Raw genomic sequence first — 20,003 nt, 5'->3', positions numbered from 1 at the left:
AAATGTTACAAAGTTATTGTTGGCACATTCAAGGTCAAGAATATACTTCCATGTCAGACTACTCAATTAGGCTCGGCCAGGGCATTCTCCGGGTTACAACTCATGAACCAAGGGTGACCAAATGAGGCTCAGATGCCCAACTTGTTTCTGTTTCCGTATACGCAGGTAGTAAATACAACATCATGTGTTTGATACACAGTCACAGAAAGGGCACCCAGGCTGGCTTTAGGGTCTGTCATGAGTGGCTGGATTTTCTGAAATATGGACCAGCCCGAAAGCGTTAGGACTTGCCACGTAATTGCACCGCCCATCATCGAAACTTTCTTGCTTCAGACTGCGGAAAAGTTTGCTACGTTTCCGCAAGTTTTGTCTTGGTTTTGACGTAGTCCCGAGGCCTTCTCCCGACAAGAGTGTGATGTGTGGGGTGTGGGGTTACCCCTCTCTAGAGGACGAGTATTGTGGTGTAAGGTAGTTCGAGATGCCCGAAGTACTCTTGGCAGCTGCTTGGGCCATGTTCTTTTACGGTCCAGACCTTGGTAAATTGAGGAAAAACGGGTCTCGCCAACTTCAACATTACAGGTGTGGTTGTTGTGATGAGACCAACTTGAGGACTTGTGAGATGCTGAAGGCCGTCGGGAAAGGGGTTGCGCCGGATTACCTGATACGGTAACCCGAGGCTGGAGTGTTGACTTGATATGAGTGGTCGGTTGGTTGTACGGAAGGGTGGGGCTCAGGGGTGTCAGCATGCGGAGTCTGGGGGTTCGCGGGGCAAGATTTTGGGGTGTTCGTGAGGCTCCCGTGACCGGACGACATTCCGTTGGATGTGACTAGATGTTACATATTCCAGTCGACATCGGCAAGTGGGCCAAATGGCGCCGATGGATAGGCTGGGAGCTTGAATCCAAACGTCTCAGCCGCTCTTCCGATTCACCTATGTGATTGTGGGGGTTCTAAGCAAATGAACCCAGGCCAGTACCAAGACAGTCTGATCACATAGATCAACTAGTCTGGTACAAATACTGAGAGCTTGGAGAGCTTCTGAAATATGTCTTACTGTAGGGTTACCCTGGATGGTCGGTGCCCCTCTATTTTGCCCCATTATTCACCTTACGAGGTCACCTGTCTCCAGTTTCCCACGTTCTAGATTGCCACAGTTCCCCGCGTGCTGGGCGGGAAATAGCAACTTCACCCATATAGCTACCTACAGCTCATTCTTTTTGTTGGTTTGCCACAATTGGCCAATGCTCATGCACTAACAGGGGCAATTTATCATGCTTACAGTCACCTAGGCAGGTTATTGTACGATGGACAGAGACGGGCATAACGGAAATCCTAGTATGGTAATGCCGATGGATTTATGCTCGCCATTTCTCAGTTATCTGGCACTTCGGGGCCAAGAGGTAAGGTCAGTCATCTCACAACACTCCGTCATTTTTGACCTGATCTCCCAAAGCCGTTGACGCCCTCCTCCCCTGTCCTACCACGATATTTACGAACGACCCGTTCATACCTGAAGATGCTTGAAATTGGAGTATGAGATATGAGCACCCGTAAACTCAGTACAACCATGCCCCAAAATCGGCACGCGAGCCGCGCTAGCTTTGCATGTGTTCGCTGCAAGAAAGACAAGAGACGATGTGATATTTCGCAGGTTTTGAATGGAGGAGGTCGACCAGATCGATCCTGCACACCATGTCGGAACAAAAACGAAAAGTGCGAGGTCCGGCATGGCGAGGACAAGCGCAGTAATCGCCAGTCTAATGATCCCAAAGCATTGCACAAGCGGATGCAGGCACTCGAAGAGTTCGTGAGGAATGCTTCCAGGGCTGACAGCCAAGCATTTGGACAATCCAAGGACGACGGGAACTCAGACTGCCTGATAGAACCAGTTCACCGATATGCCGATGACGGACATAGTTCTATGGTAAGGGCGTTTCCAAGTCCCACAGATTCTTCCAGCCCGGGCACCCAAGTCACATCATTTTCAATTTCGCCTCAGGAGGGACAGTCGAACTATCCAGCGACGTCACATTCCGATTCTACATCAAACTCTCTTCGGTCTACATCCTTCTCTGGTCAATGTAGTTCGGAATTCAACAGCATATCAGATCGTTTCCCTCTGTCCATGGATGAAGTAACTCTAGAGGGAGATTCGAAAAATCAGGACCAGTATCTGGGCTCTGCAAGTCTGTTCCCGTATTCAGAGCGCCATACGAACACGACGAAACCCAGTGCCGACATTCCAAGCTCAGAAGAGAAATCAAATCAGCAATCTCACTCAGATCAAGAGGAGTTCCCCGAGCCAGAGCCCATCATAGGCTACCTGCTTGACTTGTTCTGGCAGTGGCAATCATCTCATCTACATGTTGTTGACCGTGCCATATTCAACCGCCACAGGAGGATTTGGGAGGATGGCGGAGGCAATGGCGACCGCAATTTTTATACTCCATGTCTGCTGTACGCCATCCTTGCCCTGGCATCGATGATAAGCCTCGACAAGGGAGTCACAAGGTACTCTGCCTCATCGGGCGAGGTTGCTGGCCAAAACTTCTCCAAACGAGCACGATCATTGTTTGAGCTAGAGATTGAACATCCAACAATTACGACAGTTCAGGCTGCTTTGCTCCTCGGGTGCAGGTACGGGGCTATGATAGACAATTCCCTTGGGTGGACCTATAGTGGTAAGTGCATTCCTAACTTCTCGCACCTTCGAATTGTCAACTAACGTAGTGTTTATGTTTTAGGTATCGCATTCAGAGTAGCTAGCAATTTGGGCTTGCATTTAGATTGCGCCAAGGCCGTGGCATCCGGTCAAATGAGCTCCGAAACTGCTGAACTCAGGCGCAGGGTTTTTTGGGGTTGTCATATGGAAGACAAGTAAGTGCTTTCGGGCGAACTGCTTATTCTGAGCCTAAATTCTGTGTGGTTTTCTGACTTCTCTTGTCGCAAAGTCTTTTCAGCGCCTACTGCGGGCGTCCAACATTCTTCATGGACTGGGATATCACTGTTCCTGTTCCTGAACAATCATTTGAGCACCTTTCACAAGAGGAAGATCATTTCTCAACATCCCTCCTACATAACACTTCCGTTCTGTCCATTATCTGCTCCAAGATACTGGTCGGTATTTATGGAAAACGGCGGCGTAACACGGCAAATGAGCTGGCGTTGAAGGCTTCTGAGTTGCACAAGGAGCTGTGGCAATGGCACCAAAATCTACCCACGGTATTGACATGGCCTATTGACAGAAACATAGTTGCAAAACCCCAGGTATTCATACTCCAGTATGTATTTCTATATTCCTCGATCATTAAGTCTTTCGCTAACGCTAACGCAGCATGAACTTCTATTTCACACTTATTCTACTCCACCGCCCATTCTTGCGATTCTCTCAGGTCTCCATGGACCTCAAAACCTGGAACCTCTCACCTCTAAATTCAACGACAACTTGTGCCATAGCTGCTGCAAACATTGCCAAGCTAACTATCAACTATCGACGTGCTTACAATATTAGACTGGTACCGTCGCCGGTTGTTCACTTTATTTTCATCGCCGGCAGTATTCATCTCATCAACTTCCGTTTAAGCAAGATTGGAAGTTACAATCTTCTTCTTCAGACCTGCATGGAATGCTTGTCAGAGATAAGTAAATCATATCCTATAGCGCAAAAGGCAGCTCTAGTATTACAAGACGCGATCGAGAGATGGAAGCCTTCGGACGAAGTCAAAGGACCTGAACATGAGCCACACATCGACCAGGAATTAGGCGACAGTCCTGAGAATAGTGAAAATCACGCTTCGGACTTTTTGGCCGTCGAACTTCCCCCTTTAGAGGAATTTGATAGGTTTATCGATGCAGGGAGGAACCAGGGACATTCGCTGAACACCTATTCCTGCAATCTACCAGACGAAGTTGGCTTTCACAATAGTTTGGGCCAAGTCGGTAATAACTGTACATTTTTTGGGTCTGGAACGGATTGGTTGTCAGATGGGGCGCTCTTCGAAACTGTCGATGGCGATGGTTGTCCTTGGTTGTATAAATAAGTCTGTTTCACAGGTAACATTATGTACAGTAAATCGGAAGGCACCAAATGTACAACTTGCGCAATCTAATCACAGTTTTCTTCATATCCATATCCAAACTACGTAGTTGGCGCCCGGGGATTGAATTATTTTCACCAAGGCTAATGGCCGAGCATGCAAAACATCGTATTGACTAATTTCAAAGGTGTGGGATGAGAAATGGCTTGAAACTACAAAGCCGGGAATCAGTTTTTTAACGTATGGCCACCTTTCCCAGATGAAGTTATGCAAATACAAGGCCTTGTATGCAATCGAAGCAGTCCTTGAAAGTTTTGATACAACAGCCAAAACCCAGAGCAAGGTTAGACGTACCGAGTACTGAAAACAATTTTCGAGTGCAATAATGATCAAATACTTAGGATGATCGACTGAAAAGAGCCCTCAGGAGAACCAAAGACGGTGCCAGTGTCATACTTGGGTGCTAGTGACTTCGAAGAGTCAATCGGCAGGCTTCGCTCGCCCAATATCGAGTTAAAAAGGACTACAGAAGCAGATCAGCAAATTCCAAAAGCTGAAGCTTTATGCATTAAAGATTTTCAGAGTTACAAAGCCGGGCGACTGAACCAGTCTCATCAGAATACGAAATGTTTCCAAGATTCTTCAGATACCCTCGTGGAAACATTAAAGTGCTGCCAATCCGGCCACATAGACCATGCAGTGAAATTGTTTGCCGAGAACATCTATTAGACAGTAAAATTCAGATGAAATTGGTGATAGTCTGTCATCGCCAAAACATAAAAATTATCAATTCGACTCTTTCCAACGTGAAGTACGCTTACAGTATCTGGAATGGGTAGAGCCGCCCAAATTGGCACACCTCACACATGCAAATGATCGCAGACCTTCGCCTCAAAAGCGGCTCAAAATTTTTAGGGTTTCGGAGGCAGAAATCCAAATGCCATCCCACTTTCCAGGCCTTACGGTTGCCCGGTGTCTTGAAGGAGTTCTCCAAAAAGATTCATGTGACCTCTGGTCGTCTAAGGATATATGCAAAGGATTGACGCGGAGGGCCCAGGCGACTTGCTTGGGGCATCTTGATGACCGATCAGAGAAAGTTTCCTGTATATGTTCGTTCTATCTTGTGTATGGTAGTTTTGGGGTGAACGCCTCAGCCATCGTCATCGGATCGAAGGACAGTTACTATGGACGAAATCTTGAATTAGTTTTCAGGCGATATATTCTCGACAGTTAACCGACTTAAAATGACTCAATTTCTCGTGTTGAATGTAGTAAGTTCCACTCAGCCCCATGACTCCGTGATATCTAGAGTCTCAGTGACCTATTTGGAGCGAAGAGTTATCAAAGGCGCTTCAAACGCTGCACCTTGGTGTCGACGTCTCCCAATATCAAATGGGCTCGGTGGACGGTGACATAGATTATCTAAGCCATCTGCAGATCACTGAAGATGAGTGTCTTTTCTACGGTATCAATAATCTTGCTCTGGATAGCCTTGGTGTAGCACTGCTGCAGATTAAAAGATGGACTAAGCTGAAGCCGGGCGACATCACAACTGTTCGCAGAATGACATTACGTGCTTCCTCATTGGGACCGTGCTATCACGATATCACAAAAAGGTGTCTACATTGTGACTTTGGTTATGGCAAAGACCTGACAAAACCACGGCTTAAATAGGCCGTCTACCAAACTGTCGCGGAAGCACTGGAAAACATAATTTCAAGCCTAGATTTGGCTGAGTGTTCACAGCGTCCTAACGGGCCTTTTATTCGGCAGGGCATACCGATAGACTTTCTTAAGGGAGTCCACCTTTGGGGAATGCTCTGTGGCTCAGAAGACCCTGTGCGCAGATTTTCGCCTGCGTACACGGGAAGCCATTGAGCACTCGTTGTAGCGAGCGCCTCGAGATATCCCTCGCGTGGTTTAGATTCTATGCCCTCATTTGCCACCAAAGTAATTATTGAGGTATCATCGGCCGACAGCCGCAATCAAAATTTCACCGGTTACCGGTTTTGAGACTCTTTCGGTTCACGAAAGTCGCTGATGGTTAATTGGTTCTTATCCCATTTACAGGGGCGGGCAATACTAATTCACTATTAAACCCACAGGTTTTTGAGGAGCTCTCATGCACTATAGCCTTTCTTAGGCATTTAATGGTTAAGCTAGCATCGGGGTTCGGAAGCGTGATCAAATCCAGTTAGAATCAACCAGAATGAGTTCAAGAACACTGTGTTGATACGCTGCAGTCCATTCGCTTCATATCGGCTACATATGGAGGTCACAGATACTTGGTTCGACTGCAAAGCCAAGATAATCTCATTTGGAACCACAAAACATTGGCTTGATTGTCGTGTGCTTGGTCGAAACCTGTCTTTATTTTCCTCGGTCTTGATGCCCCGACTTCCCAAATGGGAGCCTTGCAGAGTTCAACACGGCGGTAATTAAACAAAATAACCTAATTTTACAGAGACTCAATATCTCGGCAGTCTGGCTAATATACCTGGCATCTCGGAACCAGGTTTAGGTCTTCCGTGATGCACGTCGTGTCTATCAAGCCCCGGCTAAATCCCCCCGGATATGTCGCTTGCATCATTCGCTTCATTCCAGGTCCTTTCCACGGATATTAACATAGATGATATTGGCTTCAGTCGCCATATCAGGCGTCAGGTGCGTTTGAGACCACGAAGTGGTTCGATTTGCGCCAAGTTCTGCAAGTGCTACCAACTAGAAAGATTAGAATCACAACTCGTCGAAAAATTTCCAGCCCAAAGTGAGCTTCAGCAATATATAATATTCCTCTTTTTCCTTCTCTTCTGGAGTCAAAATCTCGTTGCGTCCTCAATTCAATGAACTTCCACCTGGCACAGTAGTGTCTAAGATGCGACCCTATACACTGGCCCTGCTCGGCCTTGCGGCTTTGAGCAACGCGGCGCCTCAATTCGGGATAGGAGATGGTTCAACAATCCTGCTTCCAGGCGGAGGAAACACCCCTTCCGACCCAGTCGGTCCAATTCTGCTTCCTCCGATCAGCGAACCAATCATCAAGCCAGGCAAGCGCGATGTGAGTCCGACCCTTTTGCTTGTCCATCTCATGAACGGGAGTTTCTCTGAGCCTGGTTAGGCTGTGTGGCTAACTTCTGCGGCAGGCTGTCGAACATGCTGTTGAACGCAAGTCTTTGAAGTCTGGTACGCATTCCGCAATGCATTTTATTCGTTAATACTTGTGTGACTAACTTCCCTGACCTAAGCCCCCACGCCAACCTTGAACGAGCGTGCCGAGGACATAGACGCTCTTACAGAGACCTATTACAATCTGCTCAAGCCCTATACCACTGGAACCAAGCCTTCTCTCGGCACCTACATGGTCCTGCTGCATCTGGCAGATATCCTCGCTGGAAAGGGCGTCAAAGTTGACACCATTGTCCTTGGCGATGCATCTACCACCTTTGGCCCATCGACCAAGCGTCAAATCTTCGGAGTTGGTTCCTGCAAAGATTCCGATATAATTGGTCTTCGCGCGACCTTGACCAGCCTCCTGCTCATCTACGGCAACACCCCGCCCTTCGAGATCTGGAACCTCGAGCAAGCCATCATCGCTGCCCTTAAGGCATGCAATCAAGATGTCATTGTCGGCCCCATAATTCCCGACAAGCCGATCCCCGGCGGTCCCATTATCCCGGACAAGCCAATTCCGGGTGGTCCCATCGTCACTCAGTCCCCGGTCCCCGGAGGTCCGGTCAAGCCCAGCGACTGAGCTTCAGCCCCATCTCGAAAGCTTGGGAAACAAAATTAAGGAGACAAGGTTGATACGCGTGAAGATGTGGCCAGACTCGGACAGACCGGAGTCGGGAAGGATTGGAAACGTGGGGGCCTCCAAGATGTTGCTGGACTTTGAGATGATGCGAAGGTCAAATTTTCCCATGTTATTTCTTTGATGCTTAATTTCCTTTCAAAAAGGCTTGATTGACTCAAACTCATGGTTCCTGATTCGCCGTGAATGTATGTTGTTTCATGTTTGCCGATGAATGCCATCAAAGCGGCCAGCCCTGCAATAATAGAGAAACATCACGGCTCCCCTTTTCCTCTTCTGATAGTTTTGAATTCTGTGAGAGATCGAAGAACGGAACAAACGGTAAATGAACGACAAACAAGCATTGTCATCTGGTCTCCTTCATCCTTAAGTTGGGGTCGTTCTCATCCCAAGAGTTATTGTTAGGTTAGTATGCGATTCATCTCAAGGCTCCGGAGGAGTCACAAACGAGTATCAGCTATGGTCCCCTTCGTCGCTGAAACACCGAAACACCCGGAAGCCTCGTGGTAAGCCTGCCTCAATGCCAGAATTTCACTGTAAGATGTATCAACAATGGTTATTCTGACCCTCCTCACCCTTCTCACCGCAACCTTAAGATACTCTCGACATCACTCTATTCGCAGCCGTTCCGGTTCGAGAGAACCCGCAAATGATAACTCAAAAGAGCCCGGACAGGTTGTTATTGTCTCAGTATCACAGGTGTTGCAGTAAAATGAACTCAACTTTATCTCCGGAGTTCCCTTTCTCCTGAGTTCTGAACTGTGAACTGGAGTCAGCGATATCATTTCAACTGACCCCCCGCCTCGTCCGATGTCGTTCTCAGATAAGTGACAAATTCAATAAGTTCTATTGCAGCCGGGAAGCAGAGGCCTCCACGGCCATGTTTCACACAAAACTACCGGCCGAACTCCGGGCACCCTGTTGACGAGCACGGAGCAGCCAATTCGGCCGTAAGCCTTCTTCTGCGGCATGACGATCTCAGTAAACCACTGAAAGTTAGTTACCACCTCCTTATGGCCGTAAAACGATATAGGGCGGAGGGTTGGGTGGCATTTCATTCTAGGATTTCCGAAAACAACGTTATCTGTATCTTTCCCTGCCCAAACCAGAAGCAGAAAGCCTAACTTTGCCTGCTGCAATGCTGACAAAGACGCCTGCAGCTCCGGCCTGTCCCTGCAAACGGACGAGGCGGGAAAAGCCACGAGACGCCTGCGACTCTTTGTAACGCTTCTCGGTCTTGCTCAAGAACCCGGACGAATCTCACGAACGGCGGAGGACGGCGGAGGACGGCGAGTCATTGCATTAAACAATACCATCGTGCTTCCACAAACTTTCTGCCCATCCCCCCAGCTCAACTTGGATTCCCAGTGCATCTTCCATGGGCAACCTGCCAGTCCACCATGGCCTTTCTCTCACGGCGCTAATACATCACGTAACTCTACGCCGCATCAGCCAAGCCAACGGACGGGAACACCATCCCAGAACCGTGGCGAACAACAGCGAACAACCCTTTCAGGAAACTAGGTTTGGCTTTCTCGTTGCTTACGCTTGACCACGCGATGCCGAACTCGTTTCCTCGCAATTCACAACACGCGACGTCGGCGCCTTCCGCGACGAGCGCGTGCTGCCATCTACCACCCATCTCCCACCCCAATCGTCTAGGCCGTCTAGCCACGAAAAGACTTAAAGTTTGGATACCCTCACTCCCGGATACGACCACGCCGCCTCGGCGTGGATGTAGTGGCAAGTGTTGAGACGAGTCATGGTGGCCCAAACTCTCAGTAAGGCGTAAAGTGAGGAAGAAGGATCTGGGAAGACGGCCCCATGGCATTTGGCTTCACATTAATCGTGATAATTGCAGAAAGTCAATTCCGGGTAATGGACGGCGGCGGCGGCGACGACGACGACGACGACGACGATGACCTGTCTTTCTTCAACTCGCACAAGCTGGCCTTGACGCCGTGCGCGCGGGATCCGCTTCTGCCAACAACCTGAACTCGGCAGTGAGAGTCTGCGATGACTCAAATGCTCTCAGATAATTGATTATCGCGTGGCCTCTGCGACGCCAGGCGTCATAGTTTGGATATTATTCCGTCCGTGCCATGACTTCAATGAGGCCCCCTTTCATAGCCCATGACATATTGGCAGGGCGTAGGGGTCCTCAGCCACATCCGAGCTGACGGGATCGCAATCGTCATACCTACAATTTTCGTCAGCCATCAAGCACCAAGATCTACCTTGGTCTTGGTGGCTTGCTGTGTGAGTGCGTGCACAGCTCATCTGGCGGTCCCCAACACATGCTCCAGCTAACTGTCGCATCATCTTGGGATGGTGTGCCAGATCAACGTTCGCTTCACAATAACCAGACGGCATTTACCAACCGATCCTACTACGTACCATAGTGGATAGTGGGAAACAAATAGTCTACTCTCAAGACGTCACAGAATAGAACAGTGCTACCTCTAACCTTTACAAGCATCCAATTCATCAGGCTTCTTCCCCGTGGACCCATGAATGCCCCGTGCCCGCGAATCCGAACCGTCTTAATAACGCCGATGCTAAACCACTCCTGCCTTGGCGCCACCGGCAATTAACACACATCAGCACCAGGTATGTTCTCGTGGCGGTGGCTCTGTCTAGTACGAGAGCATGTTCCAGACCGTTCTGGTACGAAGGCTGCGTACCGCAAACAGCCACTGAACGTGTAATCGGGTGGCCGCCACGCCACACCACACAACCTGATGTCTTTTAGCACTTGGCGGCTCCACCCCTCCGGCCGCACGGGGCGGGCATCGGGGGAGTGAAGGCTGCCGCCGTCCAAGGGCCCGCCTCAACGCCCCGGGGACGTGCCAACCAGGCGTGCCAGACTTCTTTCCTACGCCGGCACGGAGGCGCATGGGCCACTTGACGCCGCGAGTAGCTCGCTCCCGGTCCCTTTCATATCTTACCTATACGGTCCCAAAAGTGCCACGCTAGGCCAGCTAGTGTGGCGGAATGGCAAGGCTTGGTAAAGCTTAGAAGGGAAGCGGTACCGTGCGCCGGTTTTCACTTGGGGGTGTCACGGTGTCAATTGGCTGAGAACAAGGACCCTGTCGGGGGATTTCTGCGATGCCCCTCCCGCGGCCCATGGCCTGGGGACCGTCGTCTGGCTGCCTGTCGTTCACTGGGCACGGATACGAGACTATTGACAATGGCAAGCGACGTAGACACAGGCGTGGACCATCCCACGGAGCTACTTCGCAAACGGCTAGCCATTCGTCAACACGAGGTTTGATCGTCGTGCCGTCTTCAGCGAAATTCCAGAGGGGGGTGACGATCAGTAGAAGATGAGATTACTAACTGCCGGGCACTTTGTCAGCGAACGGATAGATTCATGTCAAGCCACCGCTCCGATCAAACCAGCCACGGCACGAGAATCATCATGCCGGCGTTTGCGGCTTGACTCCCGACCGGATTTATTTGGCCGCGATGTCGTGCGCTTTCTGGCCCCTACAGAGGCATTGCGTTGCTTATTGGTCATTTCTATAGGGGAGGGGGGCGCGGGAATGGCTTAGATGCGGGACCAATTGTTGACCTCATAGCCCCCAACAGATTATCAGACGACGGCTGTCAGAGGGGGCCATAGCACATAGTTAGGACCAATTCAGGGCAAATGCAAGTTGTCAAGTTGTGTAGTGAGGCAACGGTCGTCAGAACCCCTTTACGGCACCTGCTTAGGTACTAGTGACGGGTGAGGGGATTTGCAGTGTGTTTGGAATGATGACTGGTCAGGCACCTTTGAACCACTTTTGCAACTATGTTTCCGAGGAGAAGATGTCTGGTTCGTTTCTTCCGTTCACGGGTTAGTAGCGATCTCTCGGTAATCTTTGACCTCGCGTGTTCGTCGATTGAGTATCTTTGATCTTGGCTTCCAAGGGTGAGACATTGAAAGCCTCGGCAGATATGTGAGCGCTACCCATTGTCCAATCCTGAACAACGATCCCGGATGATGTTTTCTGTGCGCCTCAGTTGAGTATGAAGAGCGCATTCGATAGATTGCGGTGGCTCTGTGTGCCTCCCCCAGTTTCTCCATCACTGCCCTGTCTCAGCCGGAATCTCGATGCTCTCGACCAAAGCGAAAGTGTCCCGCCACTAGTCTCAGAGAACGCGTGCCATCCCACGCCGAAGATCACTGCCCGAAACGGGGCCCGACATCAAGTTCCTGGGAATAAATCACCGGGTGCAGAAGCCGGGAGAGGGGTGCAAGCCGGATGGACGATCTGAAGGGGGGGAGGGGCGGGCATTGCCCTCTCCTCGTCTAGAGATCGGGGTGGCGAGGTAGAATCGGGGCATCGAACTAGAACGGCAGATGTAATGGTTGATTGCCATGCCTGGACACTTGATTGGCCGGCTGAGGCACGGTCTAAGGGACGATGGCGACGCAATCACAATGCAATTAGTGACGGGATGGGCGGGAAGTGAGAGAGAGAAGGGCATTGTTCGCAGGAGAACAATTAGCATAGCTTTTGGGATCCACTCACTTGGCTGACACCCTCCATATTCTCATGCCTTCGCCACTCGGAGAGACTGATGCCAAGCTTATCGTTTGCCGGTAGGGACGGCACCTTTTCAAGTTTTTTGTGTGATTCGTGGTTTCCCCTCCCCCCTCCTCCGTGGGAAAGTCCCCGGCATGGACCGCCGGCCCCGTCCGTGCAGAGACGACACCCTCCGGCGGGGGCCCCGGAGCCAAAAAGTTGGAGTTATGGGAAGTTCGCCACCGATAGGGAGGGCCAAGGTGTGTGCAATGCGTTTGATCTATCTCGGCGCTTGGGGGAGACGACACGAGACGATGATCCACCAACATCGCGATGATGACGTGAACATCTGCTTGTTGCTAAAGAAACCAAGTGTCTTGGATGACACGGACTCCTGGCTTTCTTACAATCGATTCCAGGTGACACCACCACCCACACAGAGACCTCCTCTTGGCATGCTCGACACGCGATGTCTCAACACCTAGATCGATTTCCGTATCCGTCACCCAGCATCGCACCATTGGGTCTCTGGCGGGCGCGAATTCCTGTCCTAGGAGGATGCCTGCCACCGCTATCGAACGGTGGACGTTGCGATGGGACGTGCGTAAACGTGCGGGCGGGCCTTGTCTGTACTCAAACCTTGAGACAGACGACCGACGTAGTTAGTCGATGATTGATTGTCGCTCAGCCCCATCACCACACACACACACACCTACCTATGCGTCGCGCTGCCAGCCAAGACAACGACGACTCAAGCCCCCGTCGTGCTCGTACGGGCTGCCCACGAGCTCCAACATGCGGTGCACATGGGCGCATCGAGATGCCACGTTCAGAGAGACCACCCTGCTTCCCTTGCTTCCCTCTCTTGTCTCTCCAAGGGACCCAGCATCGCAGCACCACCGATCGTTATAGCGGCGCCACTTGTCCGCACTCCACAAACCCTCGAGGCTTTGGATGCAGCGTTGCGGCTGGCCTCGATTCACTGTCGCCATTTTTTTTTCCTGCTCGCTGCATCTCGATCCATGCACATTCATCTATCCCTTGGTCTCGTCCGTGTGTCTTCTGCAGAGAAGCAAGACCCGATATGTCCGACCTTTCTGGCGCCCTTTTTGCAGATACGTGCTGCCCAATATCCATCGTCATGCGCCATGCGCAAGAGCGGTCTAGGTCTGGTGTCATCCGAAGATGGTGAATGGGATCCAGCCGCTGGAACGCACCCGAGCCAGTGCTTCAACTGCCGGCGCAGAAGAATGGCAGCCCACTTCACCCGAGTAGGTGCCGGAGAGGAGTCTCGAGTCCACACCTGGCTGTTGGCTATGGGGTTTGTACGCCCCCATCGCATTCGCAGCTGGAGTTGGAATACGGTACGCTGCTGATGCAGCTGCTGCAGGCGAGCTGGCAGAGGCAAAGGGGGAAAAAAAGTGACGAGAGCCCAGCTTAATGCAGGTGGTCGGAAAACCGACCACCCCCGGCCGAAGAAGATATCCAATCATGACCAAGAACGCAGCCCAAAGCCACCTGCAACCTCGACAACTCGCAGTCGGGCCTCTCAGCCGTGTTTCCCACACCTTGTGCCGGGTCTAGACCTCTCGCTCACCGCTGCTCTATTCGCGGGCCAGCTGGCATATCGGTTCCATTAACTGACTTGCAGCAACCAAAAAAAAAAAAAAAAAAAAACACTCATCGGTCCCAAGCCCAACGTTTCCGCATTCCCTTTGCATTGAATCCTGTATGTAGCCCACAACGACGGCGACGTCGAAAAACCCAAACAAGGAACACCCACCAGAACGTGCCCAATGATCGACAACCCGCAGCAGCAAATAACTCCCCTGCCTCCCCATTTGGGCCCCCCTTCGAATCCAAAACGCGGTCAAACTCTGTCACAAGTCAAACCCGTAGCTTGGCCGGAGCTGTCAGAACGAGAAACGGGGCCTTCAGAGTTTCCCATCGCCGGCCCCCAGGGAAACAGCCCGTTCGCGATCAACCACGGCCCAAACAGGGTTGAGGGACAAGGGGGGGAGGCGGGCGAGGAGGTTCAGGGAACGGGGCGACGGTGTAAGTTGGATGGATGCATGGAGCCCTTGGACGGGGACCTGGTTTGCTTCTAAGAACCAAACCCCGTCGGAGAACTCAAGCTCCTTCTCGTGCCATCTATTTTGTCTCCCCCCCGTTCTATCAGAAACAGACTGGCGACTGGACGGAACACGTTACACACCGCATTTCAAGGAAAGAAACCTGACTCCACATCTAAAGCACCACTCCCGGTCCCGCCGTCGCCGCCGACGCCGACGCCGCCTCCGCTTCATAGTCCCCTCTCCCATGCCCCCCCCCCCCCCAAACTCCACACATTCGCTGGACAGTTGGGCTGAGCCGCGGAGCCACCCATCGGTCAGTCGACTTCAATGCCCCGTCCCTACCCACCGCTCCAGGGACGGGGACACGAAGCCCGGCGCCAGATACCCATCGGCAAGCATCCTATGCCCACCAGACCACCACTCGGCATGCTAAAGGCGTAAGCAGCCGGCTCTGCTGCAAATCGTGTGGCCGGGCGCTTCAGCCTGCTAGCGCACCAAGCTGCTTCCCGTTCCAACCACTTACCATCTTCCGATCGTGGGTAAGGCCACTCGGGCGAAACCACCCTTCCAACCCGTCGTCGTCCGTCGTCGTCACAAGTCAACCACACACACATGGCAGGCTAATAGGCTAACTCCTTCTGGTCCCATCTTGTCTCTCTCTCTCTCTCTCTCTGTGTGTATCTCTATGTCTCTCCCTTGGCCTCAGCTTCTCGCGTGGTGTCCCCTCAAATCATGACCCTATGATTCATCTCGTCCCCCGGTAACGCCTTGCTGGCTGGACGGGAAGACGGGACATGTCATCCCAATACGCTTCCAAAATAAACATCTCGCATGCTCTTTCTTTTTTGTCTCTCCATCTTTCGCACCACCCATCACATCAGCCCATACCGAAACATTTCTTACAGAAACCAAACTACTGCATTGGTCCGGCTCAGTCACCCCCCTCCTCCTCCACCCGCCTTCAACCTTTCCTTCCCCCCCATTGCAACCCCCCTCGCGAGAGCGAAAATGAACCATTCCCTGACCGAAAACACACGCCTGCCTGCATGTCCGCCCTAGCGCGGAGGCTAGCCACATATACACTTCATCTGCATACAATGCAAGCTCTCACTCCTTGTTTCCCAAGGCACATCCCATCAAATGATGGATGGATCACCCTCCTCCCCCACACATGCACATGCGGCTTCCATGCCTGAACCACACAGCGCCCGAGGCGTCCCTACCTTACGTGCCCGCAAGCGTAATAATGTGACAACGGCGTAAAGGACAGCATGCAACGCACACGCATTCTCTCTGTAAAGTGCACTACGGTTGGTAGGCAGGTAGGTATGGTACTACCCATCCAATGCGTGCGCGCGCGCGCTCGCTCCCCCAGCCTTTCTGGGCCCAACTCTGTCCCCTTTCGCACTTTTCATAGCACACACTACATGACATCGGTCGATTTGGGGCGGTTGGCACGAGCCTGAATCCGACCCGGGCTCAACCTTCTTACTTCCTTTCCTTTCCATCGAGAGTATCCGCATCCATGCTGCAGTCCATATCCACTTAAACCAATAGAGGGGAAGAAGGAAAAAAGAACCAAGGAACAATAACGAAGGAAGGAAGAAAAAAAGGGTAATGATCGCAGGGCTTCGATTGTCTCATCCCAAAACCCTCTTTTCATGAACCCAATTATCCCCACCCTTGTCCCCAAAAAAGGATCAACTCTCCAATAGTAGGGGTTGACCCGGAAGGAGAGGGAGGCATACATGCACACATGGTATAGACACACAGAGAGAGAGGAAGAGAAGAGGAGAGAGATGGTGGGTAGGGGGACCATTGTTCGGTGCCCACGACTGACCGGAGAGATCGAAGACTGCCTCTCTCCCCCCACCACCTACCCACCCCCCCTTGGGAAAAAAGGAAGAAAAAAAGAAAAAAACAGGGCGAACGCTGACCGTTTCCCATGTCACCCACCGTCCAATCACCGCCCTTCCATGGAACCTTCGACAGCCCTGCCCTCCCTCCCAACCTTGTCTGATCTTATTGGAACGTGCTTTGCTTGGTACTGTGCTGCGCCGTGTCGTTGCTTGTTGCACACTCAAATCGTCACTCGCTTCTCCCCCCCCATCCATCATTCCCCCTGGTCCGGGTCAGTCAGTCGCAACCCGTCTCTGCCGTCCCAGTGCGTGCTTATCATTTCATAATTTCCATCCTTCTGTCCTGCAGCCTGCTGTGTGGGGGCGTTGTTTGTGACCAACAGCAGCAGGTTAATGATTGTGACGAAAGCCCTGCGATCCGCCATGGTGGGTGTGTCTGGGGGGCATGTCACTCGGCTCAGTCGCACTTCTCGGTTCGTTGGAAGCAAGGAAGAGCCATGGTCACAGGAGGACAGCCCAACAACATGAAGGGGGTCCTGATTCTCTCCAGTCCAAGATTAAACAAAGGGAAGGATGGATGGGTGGATGGAAAGGGTGGGAAAATCAAATTTTAATTTTAAAAAAGATTCACACTGTTTTTTCTTTCTTTAACACCCAGGAGGGAGGGAAAACTCGTGGGGGAGCGGGGGTCGTATTCTCTACAGGGAAGGACCATACCTTCATAGTTGTGCAAGGTTTTTATTCCCTTCCCTTGCCTCTCTTTTGTAACCCTGGCGGGAACAGTTCGAGACGTTCTGGAATAAGCCCTTCCGAGGCATTAGAAGGGAAACAAAGTCGAAGAAGGAAAAAAGTTTCTGCCGGCAGAGGAAAGGAAAAGAAAGTTCACCATCAGCCGTGACATTCATCCCTCCCCGATACCCACTCCTTCTGGCAACGTCTAGGCGCTACCGTCCTTCCGCTCTAGCTCTAGTCAAGAGGCGCAATGTGTGGTCCACGATAGTATCAAGGATGGTCACTGAAGAGAGAGAGATTGAAGGATCTGTGGTGGTGGTACTTTGAATATTTTTTGTATTCATTGTTGGGTGGACGCCAGCTTTCTTCTTTTTTTGCTGTTTCCTGCCCGTTTGCAGCTCTAGTCGAATTTCTCAACCGAGTCTCTTCCACGCGCGAACACACTCGCCGCCGGATCGTGGGTTCTTGGCCCAGGTATTGTCTAAACCATCTTTCCTCTCTCGCCGAGAGTGTAATCCAACTCCTCTGGCCTCCCAAATTTTTTTGACAAAAGTTCCAATAATAAAAAAACCATGCCCCCTCAATGTAGAATCGAGGGCAGATAAACAAAGATGGTATCATCTAACGAATGTTGAAAAAAAAAGCCGATCCAAGAAACGACTCTTCCTAAGTGCTTGCGCACCGAGCTATGCATTAGAATAGAATGCTTTGCCTCCGTTGAGAAAGAAAAAAAAAAGGAACGAGAAAAAAACTCCAACCACCCATTCTTGGTGTCCCTACTGCGCCAGATATGCTTTCCCGAGCTGCCGTAAGAGAATCAACCCACATCCTCGCTGACGTCTTCCCTTATCCCAACTCCGCGCTGAAAAATAACAAAAGTAGAAAACAAACGTAGTAAGACAAAACACCCGGCTCCAGTAAGTGTGTAGGTTGCCGTTGTAGGGAGAAGAGTCAAAGTTCCGGACTTTTTTTTTTGCTGAGCTTTTCGATAGGTCCTCTCCGGGCTGGTAAGCCAAGTGGTAAAATGGTCCACGTATCTCATGATTGATTAGATATCCTCCATGGATTACTCCATGTGGAAAACGTTGTTGTGATTAGTCGTAATGATTCGCGAGGGCCTCCTGGCAACATGGCATGTTGTTATAGTTCTTCCAGGGCCTGGCGTAACGGATATAGGTAGGCTAGTAGCAGCCTTGGAGGTGCGAAAAAATTGGGACCTGGTGATGGAAGGGTACATGTGTGTGAATAGCAGGGGCCTGCTGAGCATACTTCAACACATCTCCCCACCAGAACGGAACGTAGGACTTGGGCGGGCAACTGGGTGCCTGCATTGGAACCTGCGTGGGCATAGGAGCAGGTGCGGGCATATGAACACGGACAGGCTCCTGTACAGCCACTGGCGTCGACACGGGTCCGGTGTATTGCTGGGGGACAAACTCCTGCGCGTGGTAAAAAGCTGTCCTGGGATCCTCTGGTTCGTATCCTTGGGCAGGGTATGAAGACTCCATTGTCTCTTGTTGTTCCTGGAGGAACTCCTCGTCAAGGTCGTCGATGGTTGAGCCACTCGAGGTAAGTGACCCGTCGTCGGATGAACATGTAGAACCCTCGTCCGAGGAAGACGAGGCGGGTGAGAGGGCGTTGTCGTAGTCTTCAACAATCGTGTCCTCGCAGGTAACGTATTCGGTGCTGTGCTCAGGCGAAGCTGGGGGTGTCGGGAGCACGGTAGACGGCATCGCCGGGATGGTAAATCTCAAGCAAGCCTGGATTCTGGTCCTCAACTCAGGTAGGGTGATCCTCTGATCCGGGTTGCGAGTGAAAATCCTTCCCAAGATGTCGTTCAGTTCATCCGACACTGGGAGAATGCTCTTCAGGGTCTCCGGACACCGGGTGTAGGCCCGGTAAGTAGAGTCCTCAAAGGAGGCTTGTTTCCATGGGTTGCGTCCACAGGTCAGGTTGACCAGAATAACTCCTAGGCTCCAGACATCATTGGGGGCGCAGAAGTAAAAGGGTCTCCGGGCAGAGTGGTCCAAGCATTCTATAGAAGAGGGAAAGAGGCAGATGTCAGTGGTGTTCAGGGGGATGGAGGAATAGGAAAGTTCCTGGGAGTGAAAGGCCTACCTGGACTCATGTAGAATGTAGAGCCGCATCCATAGTCCTCTGACCGATCGGATGAGGTTGCGAGGCCAAAGTCGGCAAGCTTGGCAGTCTGTCCTTGGTCCGAAACAAGAATGTTCTCCGGCTTCAAGTCCCTGTGGTAGATTCCCAGAGAATGGCAATGCTCGACGGCATCCAGGATCTGAAGGAAGACTCTCTTGGCAAGATCGTCGTTCCCGACATACTGACCACATTCGGTGATATTGAAGAACAAGTCACCCTCCGGGCAGTATTCCAAGATAACATAGATGCAGTCCGGGTCGTCAACAATCTTCAACATCGACACCACGTTAGGGTGGGCTGAAGCCAAATAGTGCAGACGAATCTCTCGGTTCTGGAAGGCAACCTGTCGACGGTCCAATGGGGTTCCATCTGGGTTGAACTTGCTGAGGCACTTGACGGCATAACGGACTCCAGTCTTCACATCCACGGCGGAGTAAACGACGCCATACGCGCCAGTCCCCAGGATGGTCGTCAACTGCAACTTGCCCTCAAGGAATCTTCCAAGTCTCGCCTCCGGTGTTAATGGGATGTATCGTGCCTGGCAGTGGGGTGGTGTGATGGGCTGTTGGATCGAACACTTCGTGTTGTCGTACACCGGCGACGCGGGAGGAGTGGGATAGCCAAATCCTGATACATGCTGCATGTTATATGATTTTTGCGGGTCCAAATGGGAATCCTTTCTCTGGTGGTCTGGGCTGGGTCTCGAAGGCGAGATCCAAACGGAGAGAAATAATAGGAAAATAGTAAACGGCCTTGTCCTATGGGTTGGAAATGTCCTGGGAAAACCAAAAGCAAAACCTGGGAAATATCCTGTGGCCTTT

The 20,003-nt window shown here is 51.4% G+C and overlaps 3 protein-coding genes across 3 annotated transcripts; 2 read left to right on the top strand and 1 right to left on the bottom strand.

Annotated features, from left to right (window-relative positions):
• Positions 1 to 1,567: 1,567 nt before the first annotated feature.
• On the top strand, positions 1,568 to 4,040 carry EsH8_VI_000352 (uncharacterized protein; the record flags this gene model as incomplete). Its single annotated transcript, XM_083271605.1, has 4 exons — positions 1,568 to 2,681; positions 2,745 to 2,877; positions 2,952 to 3,281; positions 3,335 to 4,040. The coding sequence occupies 4 exons, from the start codon at positions 1,568 to 1,570 to the stop codon at positions 4,038 to 4,040; spliced, it is 2,283 nt and encodes a 760-aa protein (XP_083126779.1).
• Positions 4,041 to 6,912: 2,872 nt separating this feature from the next.
• On the top strand, positions 6,913 to 7,788 carry EsH8_VI_000351 (uncharacterized protein; the record flags this gene model as incomplete). Its single annotated transcript, XM_083271604.1, has 3 exons — positions 6,913 to 7,095; positions 7,181 to 7,220; positions 7,283 to 7,788. 3 exons carry the CDS (start codon positions 6,913 to 6,915, stop codon positions 7,786 to 7,788), a joined length of 729 nt encoding a protein of 242 aa, XP_083126778.1.
• Positions 7,789 to 18,206: 10,418 nt separating this feature from the next.
• Positions 18,207 to 19,825, bottom strand: EsH8_VI_000350 (kinase-like domain-containing protein; the record flags this gene model as incomplete). The annotated part of the gene is made up of 2 exons (XM_083271603.1): positions 18,207 to 19,060; positions 19,144 to 19,825. 2 exons carry the CDS (start codon positions 19,823 to 19,825, stop codon positions 18,207 to 18,209), a joined length of 1,536 nt encoding a protein of 511 aa, XP_083126777.1.
• Between the last annotated feature and the right edge of the window lie 178 nt (positions 19,826 to 20,003).

The sequence above is a fragment of the Colletotrichum jinshuiense genome, chromosome 6, assembly GCF_051148585.1.
Source record: "Colletotrichum jinshuiense chromosome 6, complete sequence".
In the NCBI taxonomy this organism is placed as follows: Eukaryota; Fungi; Ascomycota; class Sordariomycetes; order Glomerellales; family Glomerellaceae; genus Colletotrichum; species Colletotrichum jinshuiense.
The sequence above is the reverse complement of the archived record's forward strand: the minus strand, read 5'-3'. Positions and strand labels throughout refer to the sequence as shown.